The sequence below is a fragment of the Diabrotica virgifera genome, chromosome 3, assembly GCF_917563875.1.
Source record: "Diabrotica virgifera virgifera chromosome 3, PGI_DIABVI_V3a".
Lineage (NCBI taxonomy): Eukaryota > Metazoa > Arthropoda > Insecta > Coleoptera > Chrysomelidae > Diabrotica > Diabrotica virgifera.
In genome coordinates, this window is record NC_065445.1 from 127,898,750 (window position 1) to 127,914,431 (window position 15,682).

The window sequence follows — 15,682 nt, forward strand, 5'->3', positions numbered from 1 at the left end:
AAAACGACCTGAAAATCATGAATATTCGACAATGGAGGTGAAGGGCATAAGAGAGATCTAAGGAAGGAAATAGCCAGGCAGGAAAATACCCATCCAGCGTTATGACGTCCCAAAAAAAAAGAAGTGGAACAAACGCTAGGTTTTAAAAATTTACGAATTATTTAATATATTTAATACAAAGTAACTAAATGCATTAAAGATTTTTAGGTATCAAATATTAAGTCAATAACCTAATGCAACAAACACTTGAAATAACTTTAATCAACATTATCTATTTTTTTAAAACTACATCTGATTTGCACTTCTAATGCATCGAAATGTCAATAACCGAACTCAACGAACCCCATCAAGGTTTTCATAGAAAAAACCTTCAACTTGAGTAAACAATCTACCTTAAAGGTCACCACGCCGTAAGTATTTGCATGACGTACCAAAAAGTTGATACATTATCTCACAAGTGCAGTGAACAACTTTGGTATATAAAGTATCACTCCCGCTTATATAAAATCACAAACCTACTTAAGAACCTTGAATGAAGAATCACTGATCCACTCACCATATTTCCAAAACTACAACCATGAAAATCGGTAGTATAGTTATCGTGGTTTGTGCTGTGTTAACAGGGTCACTTGCTGTTCAAAAACATAATGCAGTTAAAATTGTAGATGCGTTGGTAGACACCGATGAAATAAGTCCAAAATGCCTAGAGAGCTTGAAGCTTTTTGCTTACCGACTGAATACGATAGGAAGTGAAGAGGATCTATGGGCGCTCAAAAGTAAGTATAACAAAACAAGCCAAAATTATATAACACACAATATAACAATAGTTGATTCCATTTCCGTTTCTATTTTATTGTTTGAAAATTGTTCATTCTTACTTTAATGAAACATTGATAGTTTTTAAATCTATTATTTTTTGATTACAGATTCCATTTAATTTATTTCCATATTTTTTTAATTCCTGGCAATTACTTTTAAAAATATTAATTTTAATGTCACTTAAACAATAGTTTAAATATAAAGACAATCGTGTTTAAATTAGTTAATATTATATGCAATTTATTACTAAGGGAATAATAATGATATTATATGCCATTGTTTTAATCCAAATTAAAATTACAATAATTTTTAGTGTTTTTAAATAAAAGTTTTTATTACCGTTTAATAATTATTATATACTACTGTAAATACAGGAAACAGTTTTTATTATCTTAAATATTGTACGATATACCTATGCATACTTATTGCATTGAACTATCTTTTGTACTAAAGTCCTCAAAAAAATTTGGACCATATTCGTAAGCCTTTTTCTTTCATTATTGTGTATTGATTTTCCAATAAGCAGGTTACTTATGGGTTAATCCTTTGTGGTCATATCTATTTATCGTAGTTTTATCTATATTACTGTTTATTCTGCCTACAAGAATCATGCATTACAAGTAGTTCACCTATTTTTTCTTGAGCTCAGATAGGTACCCGAGAAATCGTTATATTAATCGATATAATTTTAAAATGAAGGTATTTTGGCTTCATCTTTATGTCTTATTGGATATATGTAATATTATATAACAATGCTTTTGTTAGATTTAGTTCTTTGTTATCTTTTTTACAAATCATACTTTTTGTTAAAAATTAACGTGCCAATATTTTTAATCATTTTCAGTTATTTAAAGAACTCATATCAATGAGTTAATACTCAAAATACAGAGATTTGATAGTACCTTAAAAATTTATCAAAGCTCACCTAACTACTTAATCGATTTTAATTTTTGAAAATAGTTTTATAAGCGTTTTAGTTCGTGTACAGTTAAAATATCAGCGACATATATAACAAAACATTCAACATGCAAAAAGTTTTGAACATTTTCAATTATTTGGGACAGAGCTGATTTAGAAATCATCATAAAAAAATTATCGCATTTGTATTTCCGTCATAGCTTTGTAAAAAATAATGTTTATAACTATTTATTAAAATTTTTTTCCAGTTTCCCATAAGTAAATTTCCAAAAAGTTGTCAATTCAAATTTACGCCAGGGAAAATGGTTTTTGACTAATTGCACCAGTAGATTTTGATATGATAGGAAATTTTTTTCAAATAATTTTTCTTTTCAAATAACATAAAGGCTTTTAAAGACGTTTCAAACCGTTAGGATCGTGATTTATAATGTAACTGTACAATTTTATTATTAAGGAACGGAGTTATCATATAATTAAAAAATTATTTATAATAAAATTTCTAAACAATAAACTACAATAAATGTTCAAACAATTCGTCACTTTGTACTAAGCAACATTCCATTTGATTTGAAAATTCTCGTCTTACATTAGCTAGAACGCGTGGTATTATTCTTGCATACCGTTCATAAATTAGACTTTTTTATGGTTCTATATCTGTAAATTTTTGGACGGAATAAATTTTGTATTTTAGATGCTCCTAGATAAAATAATAGATTGGATCTCGATTTACCGATCTCGGATGCCAGATGCCTCGGATGTTTTATAAATTCATCTCAGGAAATTATGCGCAGCTCACTCATCAATTTGAAATTAAATTTCTTCTTCAGCTTGAGTTCATCTGCAAGTCTCGATACAATCTCTTCTTCCAGGCGTTCAAAACGGTCCAATAATATTGTAACTGAATATTTCTAAGTAAAAACTATGGGTATTGTTTTTACTATTATCATCAGACTCTCTTGTCTATAAAATCCTGTAATTTAGAATATTTGGTTCACCATTTAACACCTTCGCTACGTTACGAGACAAATGGAGCTCGTACTAGATTAACGGTTGGCTGCGTTGACTTTCTCGTAACGCACGGTGGCAAATGGCATTATGGCATACACGGGACATATATGCCTCGTAACGCACTCAACGTAAGTTTATAAATATCTCTAAACGCAGCCAAGGTGTTGTATCCCAGTTATATTAAGGGGGTAGGCGCAAAATCTTGATCCAATGATATTTAAATGCATTCAGTTTTTTCGAATACTGAGAAAACTAATAAATATTTTTAAAAAATTTAAACGCAGAATGAAAGATTACATTATTACCGCGGACCGAAACTCCCTTAGAATAAACAACAAAAAATCTCTTTCGACTAAAATATTTGCAATTAAAAATCACACTAAATTTTGCCCCTGTAGCTTATTAAAATAAACATTATAAAAATATTCAGGGGCTTTCGGCCCTCGGTAATAATGTAATCTTTCATTTTGCGTTTAAATTTTCAAATTTTCAAAAATACTTATTAGTTTTTTCAGGATTCAAAAAAATGAATGCATTTAAATAGCATTGGACCAAGATTTTGCGCCTACCCCTTATGTAGCAGGTATTAATTCTAAGGCAACATTTATATTTTTCATCTTTTCGAGAAAAGTATTTTTTTCCATATTTTATTAATTTCTTTGGAATACAAGTACCGAATATATAAGATTTTTTCCTAATTAAGGAGTTTGTAAAATTTTGTTTAAAATTAAGGTCATCTTAAAAATAATTTGTAATTTGTCGATTAGTAAATTTTACGTAATTAATAACTCTTTAAGTAGTTTTAAATAACATGTCTAATATACACAGTAAGTCATGAAGAAACACATAATCCTTTCTCGTACGAAAGACCCTATGAAAAATAACAAATGACTAATTAGTAATCAGTGTCCGTTTCTATTGTTTAATAATATGCAAGGCGAGTTTTAAATTTTGGTTACATTACTATCACCACCTAATCAACTGATTTGTTCAATCTAGAAAAATCAGGAACAGTTTTAAAAAATTATTTCGTTTTATTTATAAAAAAATAATTTTAAAAACATCGAATAAAATTTGTGAAAAAATTAGACGAATAAGCAATTAATATTATGATATGTTTATTTTTACTTTTATAGGTATAGTTAAAGTTTAATTAAAAAAATAAATTTGACTATGAATTATATAGGTCCTAAAACTGTTCATTGTGGAATGTCAAAGTTAAAATATTATGTTTATATACTATGAATCGTAATACTACTACTAAGTATTAGGATAAAGAAGAAACATACATCAAAAACAGAGACTTCAACAAATCATAGATTAGATACGCAAACATGTAAAATTGAAACATACCTCAATGCTCATAAAACAAACAGACATGAAAACGGGAGACACAAAGAAGCAACCCTCATGTTGCGTAACGAAACACATGTAGCAAACCCGTCAAGAGAATTTGCTCTGGTTGCCAATACTAAAAGAAGAAGTCAGCGCCAAAAACATACTGACTAGTGATGTTGAAAAAGTAACTATTCGTTACAAAGTGCTCGTTACTTACGAATACCGAAAGTGACGATTACTATACAGAAAGGCAAATCGTTACTTTGATTACTTTGATTACTCTGATTACTTTGTTACTTCGTACCAATCGTATCAGAGCGAGTACCTATTTGAGTATTGTATCTACAATCGGTTGATATCGGAATCGGACCGGTATTCCACGAGTGTTCGGTATCAGTACAGTTAACTAAAATTTTATCTATTATGAAGAGCGAAAGCTATGAAGAGTTTTACAGGATTACAGGGCGCTGAGAAGTAGCTGAAGCTGAAACAGAGGGAGGTAAATCATTTAACAAAGCATGCACCCAGAAACATATGTCTATACGATAAAATACGATTTGTCGAGGTAAATAATTCACAGATGTTTGTTCCTTTGAAAATAAAAATGCAACACATTAGATTTTAATAATAAATACGTACACACTATTCTTATCAGCCCTAACAAAAAACCTAGCTTAGATTGACCGGAAAAAATGTAGAAATGATAATATTTCTAGACTGTGATCATTAACGTTAATTTTACGTGTAGGTATGGCATTGCTTTCATTAGATCAGGGCATTTAACACTAAAAACACAGGAATAAATATATTTTTAAATATAGTAGGTACCTAGAGACTTGCAACTTTTTGCATTGTATTTAGTATTAGGATGACGTCTGGAAAAAAGTCTACAATTGAAAAATGGGTGGAAATGCATTATTGCATTTTAAAGTGTATAAGACGCATTGAAAAATGCATTAACATGTTAAAATCAGTATACTAAGGGCCAGCTTTTCTTATTTCGTGGTATTTGGGATCACTGAACACGAATATGCAATCAGAACCGAACTCCGAAGCACCTGGGTGCCCAGGGTTACTGCTAAGGTACGTCATCTAGAGTTTCGAGGGTTTGTTTTGGCACTTAATTGATGCAAACAGATTACTCGAGATTACTTATATTGTGGAGCAGCAATGACAGAACAATTAACAACATTAATTAACAAAAACATAAAACACAATAAAATACTGGAAGAATGTAGAACAAGCAAACTAACTCTACTATTCAAAAAGGAGATAAAAGCAGCCAGAAAACTACAGAGGTATCAACTTGTTAAATACTACCTTAAAACTTACAACTAAATTTTTACAAGTCCTAATGAATCAGAGGATAAGTTTAGCAGATGAACAACACGGTTTTCGTACTGGAAGATCGTGTAACGATGCAATATTCGTCATAAAGCAAAATTACTTAGAAATCACTAGAGTATAATATACCAGTATTTCTATGTCTGATTGACTTGAAGAAAGCATTTGACCGAGTAGATTTAAGACTTACAGATATAATCCATCTTCGGTATGCATCTAAAAACTACTGAAAAAACCTACCATAAAAACAAAATGGAAATAAGAATAGATGGACAACTTACATAATCTATAGATATAGGCAGCGGAATAAGACAGGGAGACTCATTGAGTCGTATGCTCTTCAATTTAATCATGGATGAATGTTTATGTACTTTTGGATGCATTTTATACTGCAATTATGCATTTCCACCCATTTTTTGTATTGAAAACTTTTTCCTGTTTCACTATTTCCCTAAAAAACATTTATTTTTTCCTAAATTCCTTGGTCTGTGTGTATTTTATTGTTATGATCCAAAAACCTAAAATAACATCTGCCCTGGCCAAAAAATTAATAGAATTTATAAAAAAAACATTTTCAATAATTATTAATTAGTCTGGACAAAATTATGTCGGGTACCCCTTGTTTTTAATAATTTTTAACATAATAGATTATATTATCATTTAATTTATATCCATTAAATATATCGATGAAGGTCGTTGTTATATATACGAAATCTCTGTTATTATATTTAACAGGAGATATAATTATTATATCTCCATCTATGATTACCGGTACTCAAATACAAAAGTAACAAAAGTAATCAAAGTAATCAAAGTAACGAATACTGTAAGTGATTACTTTATACAAAAGTACCGATTTGTAACGATTACTCGAAAGTAACTACATATAATCAACATCACTAATACTGACATTAACGGATTAATAGAAAATCGGAAACAAATCACCCACATCTATACATAAAACATACAGCACACAAAAATTAAGCATATAATTTATAAATACATAATACATTATTATGTAATAGATAAACACATAATAAAAAACGTACGAAACAATCATAATTTGATATAATTCCAGTATAAAAAGTATCACCATCAGAATTAACAAGTAAAAATATGGTTGTATGCCTAAAAGTTCGATGCCAGGTAAGTCAATCGTCAATTTGGAAAACAATAAATGGCAACCAAATTGGTTACAATAACAACTCACTATATTTAAAATAACGTTTTTTGGAAACTATTTCCGGAGTGGAAATCAAAACGTCAAATAGCAATTTTATAAAATGTAATTTTCTTTACAATCAACTAAGATTTGATCCCATAAAAATATCATATTTAACACATAAATTCAAAATTTTGGCAAAGTGAAACATATATTTAAAAAACTGTAACTTTTCTTATAGTCCAGAAAGCCACTGCGCATCCGCTAGGAAAAATATTCTGATTCGGATTTTTTGCACAATCTTACTCAAAAAGGACCCCTTTAAACAAATTTTGTTTTTTTTTTGTTTTTTTCCTAAAATAATTTTTTTTTGCATGGAACAAAGTTTTTTAGGATTTTTAGATCATTCCAAACAGAAAAGGTCTTTAGTGACATTTCTCTAAAGTTGAGAGTTTTTGACATATAAGCGATTAAAAATTGAAAAATTGCGAAATCGGCCATTTTTAACCCTCAAAAACTATGTGAAAAACTGAAAATTTGAATATTGCCAAGGTATATTTTTTAAACATCGATTGATGAAATCCCGAAGAGTTTTTTGCAATACAATATTCAAAACTCCTTTGTTTTTTAATTGCTAAAAAAGCGTGCGCGACACTATTTTATACCGATATGGTGCAAATGAAAGGAATAAATTCGTTATTTCGTAAACCGGCGATTTTAAGAAAAAATCCCGAAACAAGTCGATTTTTATTTTTAAGTTATGATATTGTGGCATATATGGTATACTAGTGACGTCATCCATCTGGACGTGATGACGCAATGGATGAGTTTTTTAAATAAGACTAGGGGTCTATTCAGTAATATAAACATTTACATAATTATTTATACAGGGTGTCTAAAAAAATTTTTATTAAATTAAATTATTTGACAAAAAAAGAAGTAAAAGGACACCCTGTATAAATAATTATGTAAATGTTTATATTACTGAATAGAGAATTAAAGAACCTTTCAAATGAGCTAGCAGACGACTACTAATCTTGTTTTAAAAAATCATCGATTACGTCATCACTCCCAGATGGATGACGTCACTAGTATCACGTCACTATATATGCCACAATATCATAACTTAAAAATAAAAATCGACCTGTTTAAAAAAAACGAATTTATTCCTTTCATTTGCACCATACAGTCGGTATAAAATAGTGTCGCGCACGCTTAAAAAACAAAGGAGTTTTGAATATTGTATTGCAAAAAACTCTTCGGGTTTTCATCAATCGATGTTTAAAGAATATCTACCTACCTTGGCAACATTCAAACTTGCAGTGTTTTACATAGTTTTTGAGGGTTAAAAATTGCCGATTTCGCAATTTTTCAATTTTTAATCGCTTATATGTCAAAAACTATCAACTTTAGAGAAATGTCACTAACGAGCTTTTCTATTTGGAATGATCCATAAATCCTAAAAAAACTTTGTTCCATGCAAAAAAAAATAATTTTAGTAAAATAACAAAAAAAAAACGTTTAAAAAATTTTTGACCGACTTTTGGTCCTAGCAACATGCAAATTTGTTAAAAGGGGTTATTTTTGAGTAAGATTGTGCAAAAAATCCGAATCAGAATATTTTTCCTAGCAGATGCACAGTGGCTCTCTGGACTATTACAAAAATTAAATTTATAAATAATAATTGAAGACACAAGTGCATGAAGGGTCTATGTGATAAATTTTTTAAAACATGTTTTTTATGTTAAAAGTAAGTTATTCGAACCTAAATATCTTTCAACCAAGCCAAACACGTTTTAAAATTAATATTTTCTAAGTTACTAGACGTAAAGTAAATTTAAAATGTATTTGCATAAAGGATCTATGTAAATAAAAATAAATATAAATAAAAAATATATAATACATATTTTTTTTAATTTTTTTTTAATCGTTTTAATAAATATATTAATTTTGGGACTACCTATCCTATAAATTTAGTCTATTTAGATCTGATAGCAAAATAGTTCTAATATAAAAACTTTAAATTCATTTTCCTCAATAACTTGCAAATGTCAAATAGATCCTTTATGCATTTGTGTCTTGAATTATACTAATACCAAAGCTCTTGCTCTGCATTTTAAAAAAGAACATTTTTAGGCTATATCCAGAATTTTAAAAGGACTAAATTTTATTTTTATCAATTTTACAACATCAAAATGTGAAAAACTTAAATTATTGATGTCTGTCTGTCCGCCCGTAATCATAACTCCTCCGTTATTAGAACATATTGAATAACAAATTAGGTGTCGAATGAGAGCATGTAACTCAAAGATGGTATAAAAGGAAAAAAGATGTCCTTGGTCTTCCTGTTCCGGTTTATTACCAGAAGTACTTTTTACAGTCGCTTAAATAGTACAAGCGATATATTATTTGTCGCGCCTTATTAAGAGAGGAACAAATATTATATGGGTTCTACATATTTTTATATCACTTTCGGTTAAATAGTTGTACTGCAGTCATTTGCGGTAAAAAGTTATGATCGGATGTTTGGCAAAATGACTCAAAATTAGTGAAATGGTATATCAATCGACGCAAAGTTACACGAGGAGTTCAAATATCAACTTCCGGTTCTACTTCTGATCACGCTGGACAAAAACCTAGGATTTACTCCAGTCCAATTGCTTGTTTGGATAATACTAAAACACCGCCATGTGTAATATTTGATTCATCGGTAGTGTCGTTTTACTGACTTCTAAAAACCCATGCGTTTCACGAATCTCGTTCGCAGAATGTACCGTTGAAAGGTGCTGTCTATGTATACAGATTTCTTACAAAATATTTTGCCGAATCTAATAGCCTCCCGAGGTATGTACTTTGTGCATGATGGGGTATAGTTTTCCATTACATATTTGTACAAAAAGGCATGTTTCATTTGCAAACAAGTTAAATAAAAACAGTAAGTGAAAGATATGTTGGCATGTAATATCATTGATATCTACTGTCAATGTACCCAAGTAGCTATTTTACGACCTGCAACCAATTTTGTCCTAATGGGACGTTAAATTTAAGGACAAAATTGGTTTACAATAAGCCTTAACCAAGGACAATGTCTGTTTTTCCTATGGACCAACGTTGCTGCTAATAAGTAATATAATCTGATGACCAACCGACATCGGGAATAACGACGTCAATTATTAGGATAAGGTTTGACGTTAAGCTGACGTCGGTCTTAACCCATCTGTAGTATAAATGCAATTAAGTGGCATTCATCAACGACTACTCAACGTCGGGAATTACAACGTATTTTTTAGGATAGATGCCAACGTTCAGAGGACGTTGGTGTTTTATCGAGTATGGTAGACGTATTTTTTGGGAAGACGACAACGACAATCCAACGTTAAGAATACCAACATTAATTATTAGGTTAAGGTTTAACGTTAAGCTGACGTCGCTTACTTTAGGACGTATTAGGTACCTATACCAATAGGTAAATTCGAGGTGTGCAAGGTAAAAATAGGTTATACTAAAGGTCGGCAGGGAGTGTTCTTGTCCAAATCAGTTAAAATGTAGTGCAATTTAGGTCGCGAGTCAAATCCGCCATTAATGAAAGATCGCCATGGTTCAGCCATTTTTTGAAACATAATGTTTGGCAATTTTTGCTAGATTTTAATGAATATTTGATTTTAATTAACGAATTTTTTTTATATATAAATCAAGGAAAATTTTGTGTGGGTCTAGACATAATAATATGTTTTTTTAATTACGATGGTTATTTCTTTTTTGACCGTTTTGTTCGATTGAACCTGTAAATTTTCCACCGCATTATGCAATGAGGCAGATGATTAATAAAATAATTATACAAGTCACTTAGGTTATATTCTTAATAGAGTAGGAACCTACTTAAATAAATATCAACAGGCCGTCATGCATCTTAGTTTCTGATGATTTAATATCCTCCAAGATTATTAACCCATTTGGTAAAAATGAAGTGTGTCGGCCGTACTTCTGTGGTAAAGAATTTTATACTATTACTTTACAAGACCAAAGTCCTAAAAACTAACGTAATTTGACGATAAAATATCTCGAGCTGAGAAGTCGAGAGGGGGACGTCGAGGCAACCCGTATTTCTATTCCCCACTTAGGTACAAATAGCGGTTTTCTGACCGTCGTCGCAACGTCGCGTATTAACGTTGGGGCATTTGATCCAACGTTAAGACGTCGTAATATTACGTCCAATAGGGAACTTGCATAAATTTTTAAATTCAGAAAAAATGTTATAAATCACAACAGAACATAATTTAAAACATGTATCAAAGATAAAAAAGTTTTGTTTGTCTTTCGTTTGGCCCCTAAAGACGATTAAAAATTCAAATTAAAACAGGTGGTCCAAAACGCATCGTGACGTCACTTGGTTTTACATTTACATTTTTCCAATAAAGTAAACAGAATTTTAAATTAGACGTTATAAACGTCAGTAGAAAATACATTTATGTGACGTTACAAGTGTTTTTGATCGTTTGACCTATTCATAGAAAATTTGTACTTTTACAAAATGGTTTTATTTTCAATAGTAAACCTTCGTTCCTTTCCTTCAAAAACAGTATAAAACTACAATTTTAACAAACTGGTATATATTATTACAATGACATACGATACATGTCATTAGAATATAAATATTTTTGACTTATTCCACGACGATGAGCTTGCCAAATACCCAAGTGGGTGGAGGCCAATAAACTAAAGAATGAGAAGAAGAATATACCTAAATATAAGGTTGTGTCTAGGTATACGCTAACGTGTACGCAAATAAAAAGTTAGAGTGTCAGTGATTTCCTATTTTTTATTTGTTTAGTGTTTGTTTTTAAATTAAGTACGGAGTGCGGACAATTATTTAGTTCTTTTAATGAGTTTAAGAACATTTTAAAACAGTACGCAAAAGATAAGAGACTATAAATTAATATATATTTTTTTTAGTTATAAATGAAATAGTATTACCGTAAAAGATTAAAATAAAAGGAAGACCTAAAGCTTTCACAATAATAATTAACTTGTTTTGAAGCTATTATCCTTGTGGCATTTTTGTAATCAATTATTCTAAATGGGAACTAAGCCACAATTTAACTAAAAAATTGATTTTATTAACGTTTCGACTTCTAAACCGGATGTCGTTATCAAAATACAAAATATTATTAAATTAAACAAAAATGTTGTTGCTTAGTAAAAAATTTTTCTAATAATTTATTTAATCTGACTAATTTTTGTATTTTGACAATGACATCCGATTTGGACGTCTAAACGTTAATAAAATAATTTTTTAGTTAAATTGTGGCTTATTTTGCATTTAGAATAGTTGATTATAATAATTCACTTACGTATAAAAATTATTTTAACAATATTTTGTACCTACATGTCATGTCAACTAAATACATATAATTATTTTGCTAACCTAAATATATACTTTTATATATACACATTGATTTATTATAATTAAGTTTGAAACATCTGAATAGTTCTGCTTCCCTTCCCTTAACAAATATGTTTCCATCAAACAAACACTAAACATATCAAAATAGCATGTACCAAAATATAGTCACTGCGCATGCTTAATAATGACGTCACTGCCTTGATGAAGTTTAATTTGAGTGTATGCTAACTTTTTTATTTGCGTACACGTTAGGGTGTACCTAGACACAGCGAAATATAACCATAATAATAACTAATGTAAAACTATGTGACGTCACGGGTCGTTTGAACTATTTTATACCGCAGAAGACTTTAAATATGTATTTCTAAGTTATTACGAGTTTTTGAAGCGTGAAATTTTGGAAATCTCATTTTTAAACAAAACTGAACATTATTATCTAATAAGAAAAAAATGTGCAAGTTCCCTATTGCTTCTTGGGTAATAGTTGTAGTACATTCTTTGACGGTTTTTGGCGCTAAATTTTAAAGAACCGCTTGGATTGTCTTGAAATTTGGCATACATATACATAATATGTTAAAGAAAAAAAGTGATATTGTGCCGATGTGTGCTTTTGCTCTGGGGGTGGGTACCACCCCTTCTCGGGGGTGGAAATATTTAACCTCAAAATAACCTTGGAAATTGATAGATACTTCAATTCTGAGTAAAAAATCTTATACACGACTTTTTCACGATAAATTGATATTTAGCAAGTTATTCGTGATCGCAATTGATGATTTCCTACATTATGAAAAATGCATGTTTTTGAGTCGATTTTCAAAAATAACTCTAAAATTATGCATTTTTATGGCGGGGTGTTCTTTAAATTATTATAGCAATAACACAACCTAAGTTACAGCCTACTTAAAATCGGGGTTTTCTCGAATTAACCTTTAATCAAACACTTTAATCAAACCTAAATAACGCAAGAAATAGAGATTTTAGAAAAAAAATATGGAGACATCTTTTAAAGATTTTGAGACATCTTTAAAAGGTGCTGCGATATAAGTGATTTGGATAAAAAATGGCCGAGTTATTACAACAAAAAAACGATTATGTCGTTGAAAAAACAAAAGAATAATTACTTAAATTGGTGAATTTTTCACAAAAATAAAAATTAACATTATTCCATAACAATTAGGTTTGTTTATAAACTGACTACCTGTTCTGAGATTTTAAACAGTTTAACGTACTTAGGTTTAAAAAAAATTTCAATTTAGTATTAAATTATTTTTTTATGTTTTAGAAATGTTTTATATTTTTTCAAAATTACTTAAAAACTAAAAGAAATTTGAAAAATATATATCAATACTAAAATGTAGTATTTTTCATACTGAAACTTTTTCAGTTTTCTCAATGTCTGTGATAAAAACTGAGTGAAATATTTATATTTCAAATTTGCACGTGTGTGAGAAGCAGTTTTCTAAGCCATTTGAATTACATGCTTTAAAAGTTAAAGACCTCCAGAAAGTCCAACTTTTAAAAACTTTTAACACTTACAATTACCCACAAAATAAGCTTTGGAACAATGAAACATCTTGAAAATTACAGAAGTTATCGTTAAAAAACCATATTGAAACATTGTCGAATATATTTTAAGCGTTGATATAAGTATTTTATTTTGTTTTATCATGAAAAAGGCGCATCGTTTGAAAAAAGGGAAGATATATTTTCTGTCACAAATTAAATAATTAACTCAGAAATGCTTTTAATTTGAAATACCTCAGTGGCGAACTATTTTTTTTAAATTTAGAGTAGTACCCGTATGCGCGCCAATGGTAAATATAAAATTCTTAATAGTAAGTCTGTCAACAAATGCGTAATAACTACCTCTTAAAACCCACCAAATTTCATTTGCATATCTCAACCGGTTTTAGAGCAATCAATAAATATTCACGTTGTAAGAGAAATCTGAACACCCCATACCTTGAAACTTCATTAGCTACGACTCTGCGGTTCTACTAGGTCTCCAAACTTCATACATACACATATTTCTTCAGTTTTTCATAATCTATATTTCTGCTCAAAATATTTTTTCGATAAAATACTTTTTGAGTTATTTGCGACAAACCGTCTAACAACGTGGTTCTATTGTTGAAAAATGAACATATTCACTCGCAAATAACTCGAAAAGTATTGACTTCGTAAAAAACTCTACAGAACAAAAGTTGCTTAAAATTAGTCAGTTTATCTTTAATTAGAAAGTTTATTATTTTGGACCTATATTTTTCACCCCCGAGAAGGGGTGAAACTCACCCCCAAGGCAAAAGCACACATCGGTACTATATCACATTTTTTCTTTGACTTATTAGCTATGTGAATGCCAAATTTCATGTCAACCCAAGCGGTTGTTTAAAATTCACAGGTTTTACAATATTTTATTGTAAGTGAATGATCTCATAAATGTCATTGTAGGGGTAGTTTATAAGGGTTGAAAATATTAAATACTTAATAAACTAAATTGCAAACATAAAATAATGTTTAAATCACTACAAAATACATCATTACTTACCTAATTTAAAGTTACAAAATATTTTTATACAAATTCTTATTGAGAGGGTAGCTTTTAAGGGTTTAAAAATAGTTATAAACTATAAAATGCATTTCAGTATGAGAAACAATCAAATTCCTATATTTAACATACTATTTAACATACCTACACATAATTTAGATTTAAATAACGCTTATATCGGCTGTTTTTAATTTTTGGTAAAAAAGGGTAGTTTTCACCCCTTAAAAATAAAAAGCAGACATTGTAATCTTATTACTTTTGAAGAGGAGGACAAGATGAGCTTATTTGAAAAATTTCTCCTAAATCGGATTGGTTCTTTAGAATTTAAAAGTCTTGCAATATTTTACGGTTAAAGAATGTACTATTGGGAAATGGCTATTATCGCTGATTTTATAAAGTTATATTTGACATTTAGGTATATTTAACTATGTTACAATACAGTGATGAGTGCGTTTATAACCGGCAAAATATTGGAAAAGACGGAAAACATAATACTTGGTGCAATAAAAACAGGAAGATAATAGTAGAGGTGGGAAATTATCAACAGAAACCTTTAAATTTACATTATATTGATAGTTTCCCATCTTGAGACGAATTAAAGTCAAACTGTTACAGGAAAATTTTATAAAATTCTCTTGCCACAGTGGCAGTTGTCAAAATCGTCTAAACTTGAGAAACTATCAATGTAATCTAAATTTATAGGTTTCTATTGATTATTTCATTCATAGGAGATTCTGATCAATAGAAAGCTACAGAAATGCAAATTAAGGTGATAATTTTTGATAATATCCCGTCGTCAAGTATATTACGTCAGATGTCCCTCGTTGCTACGAACAAATACATTCAGTGACATAAATGACAATTAATGTTTTAAAAGTTATAAAAGTGATGACTTTCAACCGTAAAATATTTTATATCAACTGTGTGTTTAACAGTACTAATTTGTACTTACATAAATAAATTACAATAAAATTTTGGTTTTGAACAGTTTTATTCATGAAATAATCGCAACAAATTGCACTCGATCTCTAAAATTATTATAGAATCTTTGCCCTCGTGACATTTTGACATAATTTCACGCGCCTTCGGCTCGTGAAATTAAAACTGTCAAAGTGTCACTCGGGAAAAATTCAATAATTTT

At 29.6% G+C, this 15,682-nt stretch overlaps 1 protein-coding gene across 3 annotated transcripts in view; it reads left to right on the plus strand.

The window, feature by feature from the left end:
* Positions 1–373: 373 nt before the first annotated feature.
* LOC126881305 (nose resistant to fluoxetine protein 6-like) overlaps positions 374–15,682 on the plus strand; it is a 156,380-nt gene continuing 141,071 nt past the window's right edge. For 2 of the 3 annotated variants that reach the window (XM_050645507.1, XM_050645509.1), the window contains exon 1: positions 375–776. In XM_050645507.1, the coding sequence (XP_050501464.1) occupies positions 578–776 (199 nt within the window). In that variant the 5' untranslated portion in view covers positions 375–577. Of the gene's footprint in view, positions 777–15,682 lie in introns of all 3 variants that reach the window. The other variant, XM_050645508.1, reaches the window with a different exon arrangement.